Source organism: Phocoena sinus, chromosome 2, assembly GCF_008692025.1.
Source record: "Phocoena sinus isolate mPhoSin1 chromosome 2, mPhoSin1.pri, whole genome shotgun sequence".
NCBI classification, from domain to species: Eukaryota; Metazoa; Chordata; class Mammalia; order Artiodactyla; family Phocoenidae; genus Phocoena; species Phocoena sinus.
The window spans coordinates 24183663-24206734 of record NC_045764.1 but is presented as its reverse complement, the minus strand read 5'-3'; the positions used below and the strand labels follow the sequence as shown (position 1 = coordinate 24206734).

The 23072-nt window shown below is 47.0% G+C and overlaps 1 protein-coding gene across 3 annotated transcripts in view; it reads right to left on the bottom strand.

The window, feature by feature from the left end:
- The window catches only part of SFMBT2 (Scm like with four mbt domains 2), a 213189-nt gene extending 192210 nt beyond the window's left edge, over window positions 1-20979 (bottom strand). Inside the window, exons 1-2 of one of the 3 annotated variants that reach the window (XM_032623494.1) lie at window positions 20947-20979; window positions 720-871 (exon numbers count right to left, since the gene is read on the bottom strand). In XM_032623494.1, coding sequence (XP_032479385.1) covers window positions 720-819 — 100 coding nt within the window. In that variant the 5' untranslated portion in view covers window positions 820-871; window positions 20947-20979. Of the gene's footprint in view, window positions 1-719; window positions 872-17568; window positions 17638-20480; window positions 20730-20946 lie in introns of those variants that run through there. The other 2 variants (XM_032623493.1, XM_032623495.1) reach the window with 2 other exon arrangements.
- Window positions 20980-23072: the final 2093 nt, after the last annotated feature.

Genomic DNA, 23072 nt, shown 5'->3' with positions numbered 1-23072 from the left:
CCTGTGCTATACAGTAGGTCCTTGTTGTTTATATGTTTTATATATAGTAGTGTGTATCTGTTAATCCCAAACTCCTAATTTATCCCTCCCCCTCTTTCCCCTTTGGTAACCATAAGTTTGTTTTCTTTGAGTGTTTCTATTTTGTAAATAAGTTAATTTGTACTATTTTTAATGCTACATACAAGTGATATCATATGATATTTGTTTTTCTCTGACTTACTTTACTTAGTATGATAATCTTCAGGTCCACCCATGTTGCTGCAAATGGCATTACTTCATTCTTTTTTATGGCTGAATAATATTCCACTGTATATATGTACCACATTTCCTTTACCCACTCATCTGTCAATGGACACTTAGGTTGCTTCCACGTCTTCGCTATTGTAAATAGTGCTGCTGTGAACATTAGGGTGCATGTATCTTTTCGAATTAGAGTTTTGTCTGGATATATGGCCAGGAGTGGGACTGCAGGATCATAAAGCCATTCAGTTTTTGAAGTGATGGGTCACCTCACTATAACGTAGCCCACTGTGCCCAGTATTTCTAACCAAATTTTGCATAACTTTCGAGCTGCTATATGCTTATAAACGTGCCCACAAATCCCAGGAACAGGCAGTATGTGAGGTCTAGAATGCTGCCGCAATATTTTCTAAACATTTTCAGGAAGATATTGGTCAAGACATCAAAAGGCCAAATGCATTCAGAAAACAAAATCGCACCTGAATCAAGATCTCCATTACGGTCAGCTGAGCTCTGATGTTTTTCCAAGGGTGAAGACGAAGGGTCCCGCATGCTAGAAGCTGACACGCTGTTCTCCATTCTTAACAACTATGGATTGTCCTCTCTTAATTCATCCTGAAGGAAGAGTTACCTAAGGGCAACCAACAACAACAGAAATCAGGGCACTGTAATTGTATTCACTCGTCTTTCAACTCTCCAAAAATAACGGTGTCCCATCAGAGCTGCCACCATTTCATTACAACAGGCAAAATGCAATGTCATGTAACAGAAAGTACCAGGACTGAAGACTAAAGAGCACATATCTACACACGGTCAACAACAAGGTCACAGCACAGCAGAAGCATCCACTTTCTACAGGTCATCATCACCCCTAAGATGGACACGTTTTTCACCAATAAATAGAATCGATGTGCCAACCCCCAATCTACCTTGGCAGCGTTGGCAAGACACTCCACCACCCTGCTTCTCCCTCCTCTCTCGTTGGATGCTGTGAAGCAGGAACACACTCCCACCCCAGCATCCCCACACACAGGTAAGGTGTCCGCGGTCTCACAGGTGATTCGTTACCAAAACCAGTTAAAGAATCAATGCTTGCAAATAACGTGCTTTTTGACCAACTGGACTTTTCCTGTAGTAACATGGCTATTTCACACTTACAGTCTGATAGAGTGGGTGGGGAAACAGGTAAAATTATAGCCGGTTCTATGATCTAGTTTGTGTACATCACAGCCCATGAAATACCCAGACACAGTCATTACTAAGGGTCAGCCACTCAGGACTGGTTTGCCAAAATAAGGACCTGATTCCTGCATTTCACTCTGCAGGTGGGAGTAGGCACTGCAGGGTTTCATTCCAGGAAGGGAAATGATCAGGTTTGTTTCAGAAAAATCATTTGGGCAGCTGCATGCCAGACAGATGGACAGACAAGGGAAGGCTGAATGGAAACAGACTAAGAACAGAAACATGCCAACTGGTAGGGCATCCCATGATTAAGACAAAAACTGACAAATTACTACATAGTAGTTTGTAGCTCTTAATCGCCTACCCCATCCCCTCTCCTCACTGGAAACCACTGGTTTGTTCTCTACATCTGTTAATCTCCTTCTGTTTTGTTATATCACTTTGTCTATTATATTTTTTTAGATTCCATATGTAAGTGATAACATACAGTATTTGTCTTTCTCTGTCTGACATACTTCACTAAGCATAATACCCTCCAGGTCCACCCATGTTGTTGCAAATAGCAAAATATCATTCTTTTTCATGGCTGAGTAATATTCCATTATATATCTATTTTAAAGCCATATGTGGCTAGCAGCTGCCGTAGTGAACAGCTAGACCACTGCCTAGGCAGGCAGGAGTTTATTGTATTTGAGTTTGGAACATGTCCTAAATCATCACCAATTCTTGGCTCTCTTGAAGGTTGTAGTACAGCGAGCTAGTTAAAAGAGAAAATAGGAATTTTTAAACCTAAGGAACTTCAAAAGGAGACTGAGCAGTTTCTCCATAATATTCCACAAATCTTTCATCACAATCTTCCTAATGTAGTAGGCTTTCAGTGAATGTGCTGGTTTTCATCAATTTCAAAAGAGAAATAGTCTTAGCAGCTAAGTTATGTTATACTATTATTGCTTTCTTCATTCATTTACAAATTCAAGAAAATCATTCCACCTCAAAATGTAACCAGGCAGAAAGTTTTTCTTCAAGGAAAAATCTATAAACCTAACTATTAGTAAATCAGTCAAGCCCTTATTAAAGGAGGAAAAAAGTTTACTTTTTTCAAGTTTTTAAGATTCCTATTGATTCAACTCTATCCATCTGCCTCTAACTAGATACTATAAAAAGGTAATCGGTGACTATAAAATAAGATCAATTTAAATGCACCAGACCCATCATTTTAAATAGAAGTCAAAAGCAACGACACAAATACCAAAACCCCACATTATTCTGTAAGGGCAAGTGGCAAGGCTCTGTCTACCCCCAGGTTGCAAAAATGTATTTATTTTGGCAAATGACATGTCACCGTTCGCTTTCTTGGCAATGTTTACTTTTTGCCTTCCCATAAAAGGTATACAACTTTGTACTCTCTTTAGAAGCCTTGCAAAATAAAATTACAAAGGAACAAAGTAAAATCACTTGTAATTCTAACACCCAGGGATAATCTCTTTTTTTTTTTATAGTATCTCCTCCTGATAGCTTCTCTGTGGGTTTTTTTTTTTTTACTTCATATGGAATTTAGAATTTTAATTCATTTTCCATTTAAACATCACATAGAAAGCATTTTCCCCACATCATTAAAATTCTTTGAAAACCTGACTTGAAATGATTGTATGACTTTTATTATAATATCAACAGGTTGTTTACTTACCATTCCCCTACTGCTGGCCATTAAGTTGTTTTTTTATTTTTCACCATTATGAACACTGTACCATGCATTCTCACATACCTCACATCCTTCCCACATTTTAACTTTGTTCGTATTTTTTATGGATTTTAAAGAGCTCTATGTATCTTATCCCACAAAACTCTTGCAGATATTTTCCCCAATTCTCCCTTTAGTGGGTCCTTCTGATATATGTACGGAATGTGAGCTGTTTTTTTTAACTTAGTCCAATCCATAATTCACATTATTTCTTCTAAAAACTGTATTCCTAAAATGTCCTCCCCCATTGTAAGATACCAGAAGTTTAACTTCCCTAGGGTTTCAAGTTTTACATTTTTAACCTATGTCCCCATATGTTTATGCTCAAATACTTTGTGCGGTGCAGTTCTGAGCTGACCACCTCCCGCAGTTAATAATCCATTCCTACCCCATTGGGTTTTTAATACCCTATCTTTACCATCCATGAAATTCTTACATGTACAAGACTGTGTTTCTATGCACCAAACTTTCCTTTAATTTTCAGAAGTCAGCAAAATAGGAACTATGACTGTTTATACATTCCCCCATCCTTAGTTCAGCAATCACTGAACTTGGGGCCATTTAAGGTAGGTTTATAAAGCGGTGACAAAGGTTTCGCGTGGCCTGGGAACCCAGACTCATGGCTTGATCATCACACGGCATTCTACTGCGCACAGAATGTACCAGAACCTGCACACAGGTAGAAATGACCGTGCACCAGAGGCTGTTAGGCATCTCCCACCCCAAATTTCCATTTCCTCCTTTGTGTGCAGGGAGGACCAACTAGTTAACCAAAATAAACACTGCCGGGCCATCCTCGAAGTTGCATGTGGTCGCACCACTCTGTTCTGGCCAGTGGGAAGCTTGCGGAGCGAATGAGTTCAACCAGAAGGTCACACGCTTTGGTGGAGGGGTGGGCCTTTACCAGTCACCCCCAGAGCCACCTGAGATCACGCAGAGGAAGGCCCCACTGAGGGCAGAGCTTGGTTCTGCCATCAGCTGCAGACGATTACTTCAAGAGAAATAAGCTTCTATCTTGTTTACACGGCTCTATCTGACGGTCCCTGATACACAGCCAATCCCAAATCTCAACAAATACACCGAGAAGGGACCATGCCCCTTTGTAATAAGGTTGTAATTAGGAGGCTTGGATTGTACTCTAGAACTCAGAGTGTTCTCTAAGTTTTTCATCAATAATGCCAAAGGCTGCCTCTGGTTTATTCTGCACCACCACCCCCAAAAAAGTCGCAGTTCACATTAAATCCTGACCAAGGTGCTTAAACCTCGAGGAGAATGAGGTCTGTAGGAAATGAAAAAGGATCCCCACGTAGTGGGGACTCACCCCCATGAGCCTAACTTCTAAAGAAGTCGGGGGTCAGCATTGCCTTTAATGTCATCGACTATTTCAGTGGTTCTCAAAGTTTAAAGAAGAGCAGAATCTCCTGGGGGGCGCGTATCAAAACTCAGACTGCTGGGCCCCCTGCCCAGAGCTTCTGCTTCAGTAGATCTGGGATAATGCCTACTCATCTGGTATCTCTAGTCAGGTGATGCTGATTGCTGCTGGTCCAAGGACCACATCCTAAGAACCACTGCTTTATTAAAGGAAGACTTTTGCCTGGGTTGTTTAGAGAGAGAAAACAGTTCCTCATCAAAATGTATCTATCATAAGTACAGTAGAGCACATAATATTTCTGCAAAGTCATTTAAATGTGGGGAGAGGAAGGTTGGGTTTTGTAGAAATGGTTTTGCATTAAATAACGTGCATTAGTTTTGCATTATAAATCATTTTCCTTATAGAATACCTGTTCTCTGAATTCCATTGTTTTGCAAAGTCGAGATTTGCTTTACCATCTGCCTGAAGTCAGGTGAGCTTGTTGTCCGTGAAAGTTCGATAAGAGTTACAGTACCAAGAACTTATTGTGTTGACTGTTTATGGCAGAGCCACTCTCTTTGTGCAGCAATGTATCTGGACAAATTCTTTTTTCCCAGCCTGAGTTTTCTCAAGAGTCAAGAGGAGATTGGATCACATCATCTCTAGGAACTCTTTGTGTTAGGTCCCTCATTCCTAGCAGATATTTTCCCCAGCTTTATTGATATATAATAGACTAGCAGATGAGTTTTTATATCAGTTATGTCTGCATATAATTTCAAAAGCCAAATATTCTACAAGGCTTGTACATGATGCACCCCTCCCCCCACAAAAAAAGAAACAGCAGTCTCCTGCCCTTCTCCTCCTTGAGGCAATCACTTCCCAACTCTTTTAGAGCGGATTGTTTTGGCATTCATCTCATCTCTGAATAACAGCTTACTTATTAATTGTGCAGTTTTTTGTCTTTATCAGGGGATACTCTACCACTCACATCACCTCTCTCTCTCTTTTCATATATATGTGTATGTGTGGTATACATATATATATATTACATCCTCCTAATAGGTATGATCCCATTACTATGGCTCTATAAAGACATTACAGCAGATCCATGTGGTGCACTATGATTACTTTTCCTTTCTCACCCAAGTTTTCCCTGGAGTTAATGATGGCCTTGTTTCTTCCATGACCTTAGCTTTCTACATACTTTTCACCCTTTCAAAGCCAATTTTTCCATTCACTGTCTAAATCTCTCGATAATCTGAGATATATAGGTATTTTCTTAATTTCATCTTGCAGTAATTTCTACCAAGGCTTTCTGTTCTGCTCTAATCAAGACTAACTGCCTTCTATGCCTGGTAGCAGGTGTTATCCTGAGATCTTGCTTCACTTCTTTTATGAGATTCTCCTCTTATTCTGTGTCCCAGGTCTTCCTCACTTGGTTTTCTCCCACCTTTTGATGGAGCACATTCTTCAAAAGGTTCCTAAGAAAGGATTTAGTAGAAACATGTGCAGCCTTGCATAAAGATGTCTTTAACCTGTTCTCACGTTTTAACCCATAGTTTAGGTGGGTAAAAAATATTCTTTACCACATGATCCAGCAATCCCACTCCTCAAGCATATATCTGGAAAAGACAAAACTCTAATTTGGAAAAGATACGTGCACCCCAATGTTCATGGCAGCACTATTTACAACAGCCAAGACATGGAAGCAGCCTAAATGTCCATCGACAGATGAATGGATAATGGAGATGTGGTACATATATACAATGGAATACTACTCAGCCACAAAAAAGAAAATGCCATTTGCAGCAACATGAATGGACCCAGTGACTATCATACTATATGAAGTAAGTCAGAAAGAGAAAGGAAAATATCATATGATATCACTTATATGTGGAATTTTTAAAAACGACGCAAATGAACTTATTTACAAAACAGACTCACGGACATAGAAAAAAAACTTACGGTTATCAAAGGGGAAGCAGGGGGAGAGATAAATTGGGAGTTTGGGATTAACAGATACACACCACTATATACAAAATAGATAAACCACAAGGACCTACTGTATAGCACAGGGAACTATAGTCAACATCCTGTGATAATCTATAATGGAAAAGAATCTTCAAATATATATAAATATATATATGAATCGCTTTGCTGTACACCTGAAACTAACACAACATTGTAATTACCTAGATGTCAATTAAAAATCCTAAACTGGAAAGACATCCTCTCTTAGAATTTTGAGGGTTCCCCACATTGTCTTCCAGCTTCCACTGTTGAGAAGTCTGGTCCCATCCTAATGACCGGATCCTCTGATGTTCTGAAATTTCACAGTGGGGTACCAAATGGTGATCTACTTGTGGCTTGGGGGCTCTGAATGACTTCCTTCAAGATTGGAAACTATTCTTCAGTTCCAGGATATTTCTTGGAATTACTGCCAATTTCCTCCCCTCCGTTTTCTCTGTTCTTTCATTCTAATATTCATTCCAATGTTGAATCTCGTTAATCCCCCTCATTTTCCCTTTTATGCCCCTTTACTCTTTAACCTACCATCTAGGGTATTTCCTTGAATTCCTCTTCTAGCTCTTCTATGGAGTTTTACAATCTAATTTCAAGAGGCTCTTTTTAACTCTTTGAATATTCCCTTTTTCCATCCTACCTTGTTCCATAGATGTAAAATCTTCTATTATATCCCTGAGGCCATTCATGATTTTTTTTTTTTTTTTGTAAGATGTTTCTTCTCTCCTTTGTAAGAGCAGGTACTTTTCTCCCTTGGTTAGTTTTGGTCTCTACTGTTTTATATTAGCTGCCTACCTCAGAAGTCTGGTAATACTTTGTGGTTTCTCACGTTTATGAGTGCGGAATGAAAAGGCTGACTGACATCTCAGTGCGCAGGGGTGAAGACTGTACACCTTGGGAACCACTGCACAGAGACCCAGCTGCGTCCTTCCCAAAGGAAACCCCAATGTGTCTTTAAGTCTTTGCTCTTAGGTTGGTCAAATTACACAGAAGAGGATTCTCCCATATGCTAACACGAGGGCTGGGAGGGGGTTCTCCTGCCTACTGACAGGGGTTTAGAAGGGAACGTCCCAGAAACACAGTCATTTCTTCCCTGCAGTGTAGGCTCTGAGAAACAAGATCTCCCTCCTAAATCCACTAAAACACTAAAAAGCTGTGCAGCCCCAATTTCAGATCTCCAGACGTGTGTCAATAAATCTTCTCCTTTCCCTAAGCTAGTGCTAGTACCCCATTTTTCTCCTTGATTTCTTTATTAGACGTGATAAATGTTAAACTATCATTGTACAACTAGACTTTGAAACCAAAATTCTCAAAGTTCAGGTGAAAAAGTGAAACTTTACATTGGATTAATGAAGATACCTTAGCATTAGAAATCATTCTTCTCTCCATTCATCGAAAGGCAAGGTCCAAAGGCGTACTACTCAGAAGGACTCACTCCAGTGAGCATTATTATAACAGCAATAAAAGAAATGTCGCATTTCTTTTCAGTTACCGAATTATCCAGTCCTTTCAAAGGGACCTGCCTTAAACTAGTTCAAGGAATGGGCAATTTTCCTACCAATGAACATGCTTAACAATTTCAAGCTTGCTACTCAGAAATGGGAAAAAAAGGTTTGCAGTTGTTTTGTTTTTTATGTGACTCTGAAGAGAGACTCTTCCCCAAACCGAAAATTAAAAGTGAAGGCCTAAACTAAAAGCTTATGGAATTCCAGACATGCTCTAGCTGCCCTTGGAAATCTAGCATGTCTAAATCACAGAGAAAACTGCCTCATTTCACACTCCAGGAATTTCAAAACGAGCACAGGACACCTAATCTGAGCTAAGACCTTTCCAAACATTTCCATCAAAATGGAAAATCTCAGAGGATTCGGAAGGATGCACAACCCACGTTGTGACCAAAACCTGATATCTGAAAATCGCTGCTTCCATTTCCCTAAGAAGCAACATGCAAATAACAGCCTGGAATCACAAGAGTATCTGCAAGTCCCATATTTGTAAATGGCTTTGAAGATGCAAAGAGGGGTTAAGCGCCCAGGCACTTATCAAGGAAGGCTTCCTTCTATTTACACGCACCCTGCCTGTCACGCAGATCACTCTGTTAACAATGCAGGATGAAGCCCAGCTCTCCCCACTCTCACCAGCCAACACAGCCTCTCTCAGAAGAGACAGGCCTTCCCGATTCCATCATCAAGGGAGACGAACTGATTCTCTGGGGCGCAAGGTTCATGGAATTTTGCCATCTACCATATGCTCAGAGCTTGATTTACCTTGATTAGGACCACAATCTCCCGGCCATTTTGCAATTGGTTTTCATCGGGTTTTCACTCTAAATAGATTGAAATCTGACACATACTGCTGCCCCAGCATAAGAAATGCTAATTTTTCACATCCCGATTCATACCTCCGTCCTAGGAAATAAGAGATGTAGGGGATACGAGGAGGTTGAGGAAGGAATACCAGGGCTGGCGGTGGCCTACGATTCCCACAATAGCAAACTGTGTCTTCTGATTCATGGTTTTAACTGTCACCTCTTAACCTCCCAACCAAACGGCAAGTGTATCACTCCAGACAGAGCAAAATCGGTCGTTCAGAAGCGGGCATGAGAAAATGAGCCTTCCAAGTTACTCGCTCGAGAGAAGAGAACACCTACAACTGCAGACGAGCTGTGCCCCATCCTGGAAGTTCATTTACTTATTTACTAACTATTTACCTATCAATTATTTATGTATGATTCACTACTTATTTACTGTCAAGACGGCGGAGGCCTTGAAAGACCCAGTTAAATCTACTACACAATCAGTCTTTGCATCAAGGTAGCGATACAGGGTTTCTTACACCAGAAATTTACTTCCAAGCCACAAAGGTAAACACCAACCTTAGGTTAGCTTATGACTGACATGAAGTACTTGACACAGAAGAGCCTGGTTGTGAGACCTTATCAAAGAAGCGTGATGTTTCAGAATTAACGCAGACATTTAGTGCTAACATCTTGGACAAACTCCAAACACAGGATTTCCCCGTCACCTACAAACATTAAGAGGAATGAATCCGAGCATCGATTCAAGGCTGTAAGAAAGCTAAGTAACCTCATATTCTACAGGAGAATTGCATCTCACATCACACACGTGTACATATGAGTCATTTCAGGGAAGCTAGCCCATGTGTTGTATGTACAGTCATGAGAACTCAAGAAGTAAAGAAATCTTACAAAGGACCCTTCTGTAAGCTAGACATGCACGGATAACATCTAATCATCAGTATCTAATTTTCTGAGGGGATTTTTATGAATCAGATGACTACGAGCAAGACAGATGCAGAGCAGTGATGCTTTGGGGATACCACGCGGTCATCCTGCCATCAACTAAGACACCGACGATGAAAAGTGCCAATCAGGACTCTGCAAGCCCACCTCTGAAGGATGCAGCCAGAGAGTCACCGCGGCCTGCAGGGTTCTGCAACGGAGCTGAGGATTCCAAAAAGAACTGAAGAGCATTTCAGGTGCTGACTTTAAGCCACAGATACATATGCATAAAACGGGGCACCCATCACATGGTATCAGTGATATCATTTAAATGCAGAAAGGAAATGTACTAGAGTAATAAGATAGTAAATAATAAGATAGTAATGAGTGGAGCCCATCCAACTGCAAATCATTATGCAAAGTCAAGAAAAACACCCTCATTTACTTTGGTTATAAAGAACTTGGGAAAGGTAACAAACCCTACCAAAGACTGCAGAAGATCCGGTTTTACCCCATAATGTAACCATCACTTAGCAGAATGTACCCTTGGCCTTTTTAACTGCAACAACAAGCAACACTGTTCTCGTCTGCAAAACACAGGGACTGTTCTAGAAGCCTCCTGAAGTCTCCCCTCCCACTCAAACATTTCAGGATATCTGGGTTTTCCCAGACCTTCCTGGTTAAAAGTGTATGTAGTAGGAGAGAACAATATAGCATCCGCTCCAACGGAATAAAGGCTCAAAAAAGGAAACAGTCACCATGGTCTAAACTGGATCCCAAAAGCTTTTGTAAAAGAGCGGGGGTCGGGTCCCCAATGCCCAGCTGGCTACTCAAAGTGTACAATCTGCTACGCTGCCCAAAGCCGCTGTAGTTCACAGTGCAGGGACGAAAAGGGGAAGAGGGCAGTCTGCATTTTGCAGCTGGCTGGGAAGAATAAAGCATATTTAAGTTAAAGTTTTAAAGACAATAAATGACAAGAACCAAAACTCAAGGCTCCAAACGTTCTGTTACCACTGAGCCACTCTCTGGTCTCCAAGCAGAACATCAGAAAACCAGGGCTGGTAGGTTTGATTCCAGACTTGGCTGTTTTTAGTAACAGTGCTGTGGACTGCTGGAGACCAAGGTAGAGGGGAGCAGAGAAAAACGAGTTGCTCCATAACCATCAGCCTTCACTAAAATGATGGCATCTGGGGGGTGGGATGAACTGGGAGACTGGGATTGACATATATACCCGAATATGTATAAAATAGGTAACTAATAAGAACCTGCTATATAGCACAGGGACTCCACTTTGCTGTACAGTAAAAACTAACACAACATTGTAAAACAACTCTACCCCAATAAAAAGTAAATAAATAAATGATGGCATCCAGCTGTTCACATCTCCTTCCCTGAAATCAGGGGAGCACATCTGGCAGGGGTTCAATCCATTAGGCGTGTGGCCCTGAAGGATCTTGGAAATTGTCAGCTTCAGTATGAAGCATCACCAGCTATGTTCTGTATAACTTTCTTTTCTGTTTCGTCAGCACACTGAGGTTAATGCTTCTTGGAAGACTCTGGGCCTGGCTGACAGACCCCTCCGAGAACTCTACTCAGCTAGAAGAGCCCTCTCCCTGTCACCTGCCACCGGATAAATATCTGACAAATCAGCCCCCCAAAACACAAAAAAACAAAAATCAAAAAACCTGGGAGGTAAGTCTCTCCAACACACATCTTTTTATCTTCTGGGGCTTTAAAAAGCCTCTTCTTAATTAGGCCACGTGGAAAATTAAGGTTGAGAACTGAGAATAAGATGGACAAAGACAAAATATGCAGGATGAGGCCTGCAGCATTCAAAAAGGACCAAAATCAGGCTGACGGGTCAGTGGAAACCTTAGCAAATCGATCTGGGCAAAATGAGCAAAATGGGGTCCAACCATCAGCCTGCAACAAACAGCTAGAGGTTGGGGTAGTGATTTTACATCTGTGGTTTGTATGTTTACAAATAAAAGATGATGCATTATGAAAGAATAACTATGGGGCCTCCCTGGTGGCGCAGTGGTTGAGAGTCCGCCTGCCGACGCAGGGGACACGGGTTCGTGCCCCGGTCCGGGAAGATCCCACATGTCGCGGAGCGGCTGGGCCCGTGAGCCATGGCCGCTGAGCCTGCGCGTCCGGAGGCTCCGCCACGGGAGAGGCCCGCGTACCGCAAAAAAAAAGAATAACTATGATTAGAAGCAGATGAACTTTAACCTAGTAAGTTAATATCAACCATGATGTTAATTAAGAAAACAAGTGGGATGCCTGGAACAGTAAACATCTGCACTCTGGATTTCTTAACATCATCTTCAAGACCTCTGTCCTCCGGTTCACAAAGACACAGGTTAACTCTCTTCCAGGTAAACCCTCACCTCCCCCCCACCACCTCCCCACGTACCTTCATTCTAAGGCTGCCCTTGTCCACTTCTCTGCCCTTAGAAAGGCAGTGTCTTCTCTACAGAAATGTATGTAAACACCAGAGGAATCCAACCGAAATTGTGGCACTGTGCTTTTCCCTCCATCCCCCTAGATTTTTCTACCACTCCACTCTTTTTTGTTGTTCTTATTGGCCGAGAGACATGCAGGATCTTATAGTTCCCAGACCAGGGATCGAACCCGCAGCCCCTGCAGTGGAAGCACAGAGTCTTACCCACTGGACCAAGATCACATGAAAAGCTCTGAACCAGAACTGGGGTTTCTAAATTCCCAAGACTGGTTCACTCTAACTATCCGGCCATAGTGTATTCACACCATCTTTAGTGCACTTTCTAAAATGATGCCAAAGCCACTTTCTATGAAAATCCAGCTACTCTGAGTTGGCAGAACTTGACTTTTAAGGAAGTGAAATCAACTTCCACTCACATAGGGTAAGTGGAGCTGGCTTTGAGCTGTCAGCTTCAAGCGTGACGTCAACTCACCCCTGGAGGAGCCTGCAAGGAGCTGATGACCCAGGAGCAAAGAGAAGCAGAGTTGACCTAGACGTCCCAGGGAGAACAGCTTTGGGGTTTTATCTTCAGTTTCATACCACAGAAGAAAATAATCCAATAAAACATCAAGAACTTCAGTAGAATCTAGGAGACTGTGCTCACGAGTGGCCAATGCTACTTAGAAGGGAAAATTCATACTTCCTTCCCCAGCTTTCCATGCTGTCTGTTTGATTTCCACTCTCCACTACTTCTACATTTTTAAACTTATTCTCACCCTCATTGGTGGGTAGTGTCTTCCAGAGAGGAGGGGGGAAGAAAACAGACTTATATTAAAGCCAATTTTTTTTTTTTTGGCCGCGCCACGTGGCTTGTGGGATCTTAGTTCCCTGACCAGAAATTGAACCCAGGCCACGGCAGGGAAAGCACCGAGTCCTAACCACTGGACCACCAGGGAATTCCCAATTATTTTTTAAATCAAGATGAAATTTCAGAAATTCAACACTTTCCAAAGCTTTAATGGTCAAATCACGTGACTATGAACAACATTCTTTCCCAACCCAGGAACACCGCGTAATTTCACTTCAAAATTTAAAAACAGTGACTTAAGCTCTGTTCTCCCATGACTGTCTGAACTGAATGCAAAAGGAAAATGCTCTAGTCTTACTGTTTCAATAAAATATTTTAAAAAAACAAATGTATTTGTGTGGCCCTGTATAACCTCCCCAAAGCCTCAATAAATTACCGATAAAGATACCAGCACTCACTTATAATGATTAAATAAGCTATTGTACTTAAATTGCCAGGTTGTGTCTCACACATAGCAGATAATCAATATACACAGTTTCAAGACAGTTTAAGACTAGGATTCAAATCCTCACTCTCTCTCTTGCTCAAACTTGCTAGCAAGTGACTCAGGCTCCCTTTCCATCTCCCCATGTGCAAAATGGAGGTGACAACACTCATAAAATCGAGGATATACAAATACAAACAATTCGAAGAGTGGCTGGCAAATAGTAGATGCTTAAATAAGTATTACTATTTTTTTTAATATTAGTCTGAGTAAACAGATAATTCCAAATCAGAGTAATCCCACAACGCTTTCAAATCCAAATGTGTGTTTTTTCAGTGAGCATCTGTTTGAATTATCTTTTGCATGAGACTTTGTAGGAACTTGCGCTTGGAATTTCAGATGCTCGTATTGTAGCTGAAAGTGACTGAGTTCATAATTCAGTTTTAAATGAAACAGAAAAAAAAAACAACAACTTGCCAAATTTAGGAGAAAGGATGCTTAAATAACCTTACAAGGTATCTTTTCTCAGCCAATACAACTGAAGGGGGAAAAATAGCACAGGATACAAATCTGTCCCACCTTCCCCCGTCCCACCAGCTCCAAACCCCTCCTTTGTAGTCACAACTGCTGATGCTCTTTGCCACTCGCTGACACTTCAGAATTCACCAAATGCAAGGCATCTACCAAAATGTGTCACTTTTGTTTTTAAGAAAATCAAAAAGAATGAAACCAAAAAGCACAATGGATTCTTTCTTTAAATCAGTGTCAAAGACATCTATCTTATCACAAGAATAGAAACCTACCTGACAAGAGAGCAAAACCTTTAGAGTAGTGAGTATCATCTTACCGGTAACATGAAGGACCCTAACTATCAATGTATAGCGAAGAATTAGCACGTTTTAAAATTCTCTACGGGCTAACCAGGTGGGGAGTAAGATGGTGGCAACTTTTAATCAGAACACTGCTGTACTGATCATGCAAAACCAATCCTTTAAGAATTTTATTTGATAACTTTATATAAATCATATAACATTCCCTCTTAGACCGCAAGCTCTATATTGAGTATCTTCCCTTATTTACGATACACTGTCCTGTCTATAAACATCTTGTTTATTTATACGGACCTCCAAACGGCCAACACTTGGTTTAGCCAACAAGACCAAGTTTTCTAAGAATGTCCCAGGACATTATCAGTCTTACAAAGAGAGGAAGTACTTGCCCAGTGGCCCAGCCTGAAGGGCAGGAATGGAAAATGGAGGGTCAGATCTGATTCTTTCACTGGCTGGGTTACCTGGAGGCTGCAGCCATCCACCGGCACTATGAATATAATTGAATAAGGTCCAAGCACACACCCTGTCTGGGCAGGCGGGGTAGAGAGGGCTATTTGGAATGGCCCCTTCTAGTCCTAGGAATTATTAGAGCAAACTCAAATCAGGTTTTTCTTTATGGCCTGTATTCTTTATGAGCTGGCCCAGGCCCTGCCATTATTGGGATTATATATGAAGGCTAGAGTGGTATGCCTCAATTTCTCTACACCTCTCCTTTTCCAGAGCACAAGTGAAATCATGACCCCATGTGGAACTTGCATCCCTTAACAATAACCACGTTACTTCTGCACAGTGACCTACGTTCAAAGACACCCTCTGTAATGATGGCCAGTAATGTTTCCACCCTACCTTCCGGACAAGAGTCTGAAAGATGAATCACTTGAGCAGGTCTGCATAGATGTGTTGAACCACAGATCTTTTTTTTTTTTTTCCCCAAATAGAACCATGGGGATCTCTGAGTGAGATTCCAGTCCAAAGCACCTATTATGTAGATATGGAAGTTGAGGCTCAGAAAGATGACATCCAGTAACTCGTCCAAGGTCATACAGCCAGATGGAAGCATCGCTGAAACTAGAAGCCAGGCTTCTTCCTGATTGTGTCATCTCCTCCTCTGTCAGGAATCTTCCTTACAAAACAGAGCTGTCAGAACACGGGTCACCACTACAAATGCACAGATGGTTTGTCATGACAAGTATCATTTCCCTAACCAGTTTTTCTTACTTGTAGAATGGGAACAGTAAGTTACTACTAGGGCAATGTCGATGTAAGAACAGTCAGGAAAAAAAACACTGACTGTGTCTTGAACTATGGATCGTAGTTTCTTTGGGGGACAAGAACCTTTTACAAGTTCTCCTTTATGGCCTCTACACTCTTACAGGAACTCCAAAATTTCCAAAAATAGTGAAATACTAAGAAAGAAATGGTATCTAATACTAGAACTGGAGGTAATTCAAATTCCACAGTAGACTATTTTTGTTCAAATTACTTTAAAAAAAGAACTCTTTTACTTTGAAATCTTCTGCATTTTCACTACATGTGCTTCTCTGATCCCAAAAGCACCCTCTATCAATTCAAGGGAAGTCTCATTCACTTACTGCTCAGAGCAATGTTTCCATCACCCAGCATTTTTGCTCAGATTTGGCAAGTCCTTTGGGGACAATGGCACAGAGAGAAAGGTGGAAAATGCCTCCTCAACTAGAGTGGGCAAAATGGGATCTGATGACCCAACAGCACTCCCAGGACAGCAAAGGAAAGTCTTAAGAGAAAAGGGAAAAAATCACCATGGTTTTCCCCTTTCTTCAGGTCCCTCTTCTGCTTCCAGCTTCTTTTTTTTAAGTCCAGAATCATAAAGCTAGTTATCATAGAGCTGGTTTGGGGAAACCAGCAAGGTTTCCCAAAAACTTAGTCCACAATTTCTGCAAGAAAACATGAAGAGGAAAAGCCCTCTCTGATCAATTACTCCCATCATTAGTGAAATTCATGTCCCAGCAGATGGCTTGTTTGAGGTTCAAGATGTGGGTAACCTAATGGGAAATGGGAAATACTCCTTTGTCACCCCTGCAGGCCTCAGCTGGCACTTCTAGAACCACACACATCAAGACAGATTGGCTGATGGAACTCTTCTCTGGGGTAAGGGCTGCTGAATCGCCCTGCCACTGGGCAGTGGTTTCCACTGGCCCTGGAATGGGTTCTGCGCACAGCTTGGGTAGGGGACTGGAGGGTTTCTGGTGCGCATGGGTGTATGGTCCCCCGCCCACCCCAGCCACCTTCCAGGCAGCGGCAGGGTCCCAGCAATGAACTAAGATAAAAAATGGAAAGGAGGAAGCAGAGTGTGTGCAAATTTAATGCTTCGAACGGAGAAAGTAGCAGATCTCCTATCTCAAGGGACAGCCTAGCCAGCAATTCTATCTGACCACCAAGGCCTCTCCCCTCCCCCCCCCACCTACCCGCTCCACCTCGCTCCCCACCCCCAAAGACTTCCCAGGAAACGGGGCCGAATTTGAGCCTGTTTTCGCTTTTTCTCCGACCTGGTGAAACCTGGGTCCATTTGCTTGGTACAGACACGCCAATCGGTCCCCCGGGTCCCTCCGCTACGGTGCAAGGGTGGAAGGGTGAGGGAAGGTAGAGAGCGGCGGCGATGGATCTGGATTCAGGCAGGGTCTGCCCGCGTCGGAGGCAGTTTCCCACCAGTGGGCTCGGATCCGCCGCGGCTGCGCCGCTGGAACCGACAAAACGCGGCGCGGGGACCAAACTCTCCGGAGTCGGGGCGGAGCGCGGGGCCTGGAGCCCCAGACCCTCAAAGGCGCCGGCGCTCGGGGTCCAGGGAGGCACCGCGGGGGACGCCCGGGTGGTTGAGCAGTCTCACTTCTGCACTGAAAGGAACGAGTAGCCCTGAGGCCAGCCCCTGGCGCCCTGCCCTTCCTGGAATCCCACCCAACTCTATAAACCCAAAGATCCCGAAAATTTCGAAAGCGAAACTGCAAGCAGGTCTACAGAAGTTTGGAAACGGCTGCCCAGGCTTCCCGGCGTCGTGTCCGGACTCCCGACACCACCAGTGTGGTCAAGGACGAGCGGCCCTGTGAGTGGCCATCTCTCCGCAAGGCCACCCTCCGCGTTCCCGGGGCACCTCCCTGCGTTTTATACGCGTGAAAGTCCCCAGCCCCGGTTTCGGGGCGGGGGTCGGCCGTGCTCCTGCCTCGTCTCGGTTCCTCCCTCCTCCCGCTCCTACCCAAGAGAAGGAAAACTTGGGCCCTGCGAGAATCCTGTGGAATGTTCTTCGCAGTCGGTTGTATGTTCGCTTCCACCGCACAGCTCGGTGCAAAATCGCAGGTTTCGGGGCGTTGGAGTGAATTGTGCGCTTGTCAGCCGCGACGTCAGGAGGACGAGGGGAGGGGTTCCCAGCTGAAACTGCAGTTTACAAGCACAGAGCCATCTTAGGCTGGTTTCCACTTGGGCGAAGCCCACGGGAGAGCTGTCCCCGGGGGGACGCGCGGGACCGGAGCGCCGGGGACGCGCCGCGAGCTCGGCCCGGGGGCTGGGGGTGCGAAGCGCGTCTGGGCCTGAAGGTCGCCGATCGCTCAACCCCGCCGCCCAGGTCGGAGGGAAAATCTGCCGCGGGGTCTCGCATCTTGGTGATGCTTCCCTCCAGGCCCCACCCACGGGCCGCCGCGAGGGACTGGCCTATCCGACAGCGCGGCGTCCGTCTAAGTGGGAAGACAAGCTGACCCCATCGGTCCTCCCTCCAGGCCTCTGAAAATGCCCAGAGACCACGTTTCTGCGGTAACTGCAGACCTGGCCAGCGCTATCTTTTTAACCCTATGATTTAAAATCATCTTGGCGCACTAGGAAGACGCGCCATCAGGCCACGGGCACAGAGAAGGTCCCCCGGACCGGCCCTCGCCTAGCCCTGGGGACGGCGCGCGGCCGCCGTGTGGCCCCAGTCCCCCAGGTCCACCCCGCTGGCACAGCTACGCGACCTCCGCTCCGCGGCTGCATCCTGGCCACTAGCGACCCCTGTCGGGGACCCCAGTTCCCAACTAAGGGCGCTCGGTTTGCTTGCTTTCCCTTGGGCTCCACTCACAAGCTCCGACTTTGCCCTCAAAGTCCGCTCCCTGACCTTCTCCCGGGCCGGAGGCCGGCCTTTCCCCGGCACCTCGCCGCCCTCTCAAAGCCCAAGGCGACACCCCCGCTCGCTCGCCTAGAAAGCCCCTAGCGGATCCAGCCCTCTCGGAGCCCGATCAGAGCAAGGGACACTTTCTTCCGCTAACGCTCTCCCCATCCCCCACCGGCTCTAAATCGCAACTCCAAAAGCAACTCCTCCCCTCCCCCATGCACGCTCTGCAGCGGAGGTCCGCGCGCCCCCGCCCTTCCGCCGCTGCACTTTCACTCCCCCACCCCACCCACCATGCCCCGGACGCCGGCCCCCCCACCTCCCACCCCACCGCGGCGCAGCACGAACTGCACCGGGTGCCCACCGCTAACTGCAGCGCGCCCCCTGCACACAGAACCCCACGGGCGTCTGCAGTCCGACTTCACCCGAAACCCTGGACAGTGAGTCCTTTTAATAAGCACCTCCCCGCTCCACCTACCGGGCTTTACGCACACAGGATCCAGCATACAGAGAAAGAGAACTGGTCTCCTAGAAAGCCGAAATAAATCATTTCCTCTGCCCTCATGTATTTTGCACCACGTGTCAGCAGTTTGTCATGTCAAATCATGGTAGGGTCTGGTTCCAAGACGCACACACGAATTCAGGGTGGATCTCTTTGGCACCCTCCCCGCCAACTGCACACACAGGTATGCACACTGATCCAAAGGCACACAGAGCAGTTGTGCTCGGATGCCCCGGTCCGGGCCAGCGGTACCCCTCTGCCCTTTAGCAATGGACTGGACACACGCAGACTCTAACCACGGAAAAAACTAGGGCAGCTCATTCCCTCTCTTTTTTCCCATTTAATTCGCTAAAGCAGCTACTGGAGTAGTCAAAGAGAGTTGAAACTAAGAGATGGCACCTCCGGTTGGGTTTTTTCCCACCTCAAAACCTTTATTTTCAGTTTTTAAAAGCCACCTTAGCCCGCCATATTGAAACTGGCACAGCTTCTAAATACTCCTTCCCCGCCGTTGCTTCCAAGAAAACACGAGTACGGATCGGGCTCTGGACTTGCGTCTGGCCACCGCAAATCAACCACTTCCCTCACCTAAGGCTCCCCCTTTCTCCGGTTAATCCCCTCTCGCCGCCTCGGGTCAAAAATCAGTAAATATATCTAGCAGTTCCTACAGTTGTTTTTTTGGCGGATTTTACCAACACACACACACACACACACACACACACACACACACAGTAAAAAAATAAACTCCCAAGCCAGATCAGATTAGTAATTGAAAGGTCATATGAGAGTAGACAACAGGAAAGCCCCAAGTGACAGGATATTACTTTAACGTAAAAGAAAAAAATAATAATAATAAAGAAAAGAAAAAAAAGAACAAAAAGATCATCCATGCGGGAGCACGCTCCGAAACTACTACTGACAATTTCATTTCAGCTGCACAGGCAAATGTTACCAAAGGGGGGATTCCGAATGTGCCCACGATTTTTAACCCCCTTGGTGGTTGGCCTCCAGTCCTCACTCCACATCTTCTCCCCCCACTCCCCCCCCGGCACCCCCAAACACACACACCAAAAAAAAAAAAAAAAAGGAAGAAGAAGAAAGAGACCCCAACGAGAGAGCGCGGGGTAGCAAGGGCGGCTGCGTCGCTAAAATGAGCGCACAAATGAGGAAGGTGGGAGGCGGGAGGGGACAGCTTGCACCCTGGTAGGAGGACACTTTGCAACTACGGACGGACCCCCGCAAGGCCGGGCTTTGCAAAGCCGAGGGACCGGGGGAGCAAAAATGACAACCCGGAGCGCAGAGCGGACTTTGGGGCTCTGCTCCAGTAATGTCGCTTTCTCCTCCTGTCCTTCCCTTTCGCTCCTCTCCCTCAGCACCCCCTCCTCCAGCCCCCCACCCCCGGGCTGGCTCCAGCTTCCCTTTTTTTTTCGGAGCTGGAAAAAAGAAGCTGACCGGCGCGCTCAACCTGCGGGCCGGAGGTCTGCTCGCTGGGCTGGCTGGGCGCGGGGACAGCGACCGCGCGGCGTCCTACCTGATGAAGTTCGTCCTCCCCGCGGCGTGGACCAAGACCCCGGGCGCCGCCGTGGGCGGGGTGGGGGGACACCGGCCTCACCCGCTAGCTCTGCTTTGCTCGCTCCCTGCCCGCCGCCTCCCTAGCGCGCCCGCTCCACTCCGCCGACTCCCACTACAGCCTCATTCCAATATGGCATCCTCTCTGTGCGCATGCCCGGCACTCTTTTTTAAGATTATTATTTTGTGTGTGTGCAGCGAACTCCCTCAACGACCTTTTCCAAGCGCTTGCAGAACGTCTTAAGCCAATTAGCCTGCGGGACGTTCCGCACTCCTTCCATTGCCCCCGCTGTGACGCCCCCCCGTGACGCCTCCGCGTCTGGGCACATTCCCCCCCCCACACACACACACAGAGGCACATTTCACGCTCCCACTGCCCCCTCCCCGCCCCGCTCCCCTCCCTTTTTTTCTTTAGCTCCCATCCATACACGATCTGCAGAAAGTTCCCATCACAGGCGTTTCCGCACACCCATCTGCAGGGAAATCTGGGCAAACTCCGCATCTCACTGGAACACTTTCTGTTTCGTCGGTTTGCAATCCCTCCGTGGACCAAATGCACAAACTTGCGCTTTATCCGCCGAAGGCTGGTTCCGAGCGGAGAGAAATTCAATTCTCTCCGCGACCCGCGTCCCACCCACTGCGCCCCACCCGGCACTTAAATTGCGCTTTTTCTATGGAGATTGAAACATTTCCTGGCCCCTTAGGGATGGCGGGAGGGGGTCGGGGAAAGGTTTTCCAGGCAAACGAGCCCAGAGGGGTCGGAAAATTCAGTTGGCCGCTGAGATCGGCAGGACACAGGTAGCGAGGGTCGCCACGGCGTGTCCTGGGGAAATGTCCGGGCCGGGGCGACCGCAGAGGGCACCTGGCCTGGGCTGGCTCTTGTAGGGCGGGAAAGGAATCTTGCCCGAGAAAAACGTGGCCCTCTGCGATGGTGGGAGTGAAACAGGGTCAGCGCAGACGGGCGCAAGGCAGGGTTTCCCGGCGGCGTGTGCGGGTCCGCGGGCACTTTGCCCGGGGCGTGGGGGGAGGACAAAGTGGAGCTCCCCGGCCCGAGCAACGGCTGGGCAGAGACTGAACGTAAAGTCCCCAATGCGGAAATGCTGGCGACGCCCGAGTGGGCAAGACGGAGAACTTCCGAAGGTGGGCTTTGCTGTACTAAGGAGCGAGGAGATGCTGCTGGGGCCTAGAATTTATTTCTGTGGGAAACGGAGAACTGACACGTTTTGTCAGGGTTTTTGCTCTATTGCCACAAGGGGTAAAATCCCCCAGAGTCTCCCAATTGTATCCATCTCCTTCTTAAGAACGTCTCTCGCCGCGCCCTCCCCTGGCCCGGGCCGGGGGGGCCAGAGGACCCTGCGCTCCCAGGCTGCTTCGAGTTCGCAGCTCCGCCCTTCCTCCCCCGTCCTTCCACGTCCTTCCACCCCCGCGAGTCCTCGCGGACCGGAGACCTCAGGCACTAGAGGTCCTCGGAGGATAGGTGGACGCTCTGCAGGGCGGGGGACAGGGCGCGGGGAGGACCGAGAGAGAGGAGGTCAGAGTCTGAGCGCGCGCGGGACGGGCGGGGTCCTGCCCTGGCGAGTCCTCTCCCCGACAGCGGGGCCCGGCTGGTCTAGAAGAACCGCGCGAGAGACGTGCCGGGAAACTGCCCCAGCCGAGCCACGCGGTCGCGAGGGCCCCTCCACTGAAACGTTGGGCGGAGCTCGGAGATCCTCGGGGGCTTCGGCGGCAGTGAGACGCAGTGCACTTGCAGTCTGGGCAAATTGTATTTCCCTACATGTTGGAGGGCGCTCTGCGAGGTATGAAACGCCTTCGTCCTGTCACACGTTCATTCGAGGTACCACCTGAGACTCAGGAAGGACAAGCGACTCATAGTTCAAACTCCAGCCGGAGTCTGCATCCCCTCCAGCTTCCTGGTCCCCTCCTCTTGGGGACATCCGACCTCTTTCACCTGAAGGTCACTGAAGGCGAAGAATCCTCAAACCGACCGCACCCCGCTCCTGCACATTAACCCTGTTGCCTGCACCTCGAAACTGCCTCCCTCTTGTAATCTGAGACGGCTCCCAAATGAGTCCATGTGTGCACCGCGGCTACTAGGGATCCAGAATGGGGACTCCAGGCAGGCTTCTGGACTCTACCCCCGGGTCTCGTCTTCTCGATCCTTCAACACACAGTCTGGCCCGTAGGCAGGGAGGGGGGCTGTGGACGGTGCCATCCCAAGGGGACTTACAGCGCGGGAGACCCACCCCGCGCGCCCTTCCCTTCGACAGTGTCACCAGCTCCGGCACCGCTGAAGCGCAGCCGCAGCAGAGGGGCCTGAGAGCGGATCCCCTCCTCCAGCCAACCCGGCTCCCCGCCGCGCTGCGTCCACCGCGGTGAACGTGGCTCTCCCTCGTGTGCCCCAAACCTCGCCGCGGGGCTCGGGCCCGGGAGGGGGCAGAGGATCTCTCCTCTCCCACCCCCCGCCAGGACTTCCGGGCGGCTCCAGTTTACAGAGAGGATGCACTTTCCCTCTCCAAGAGCTGCGGCGACGTGAGCCGCAGCAGCCATTGCGCTG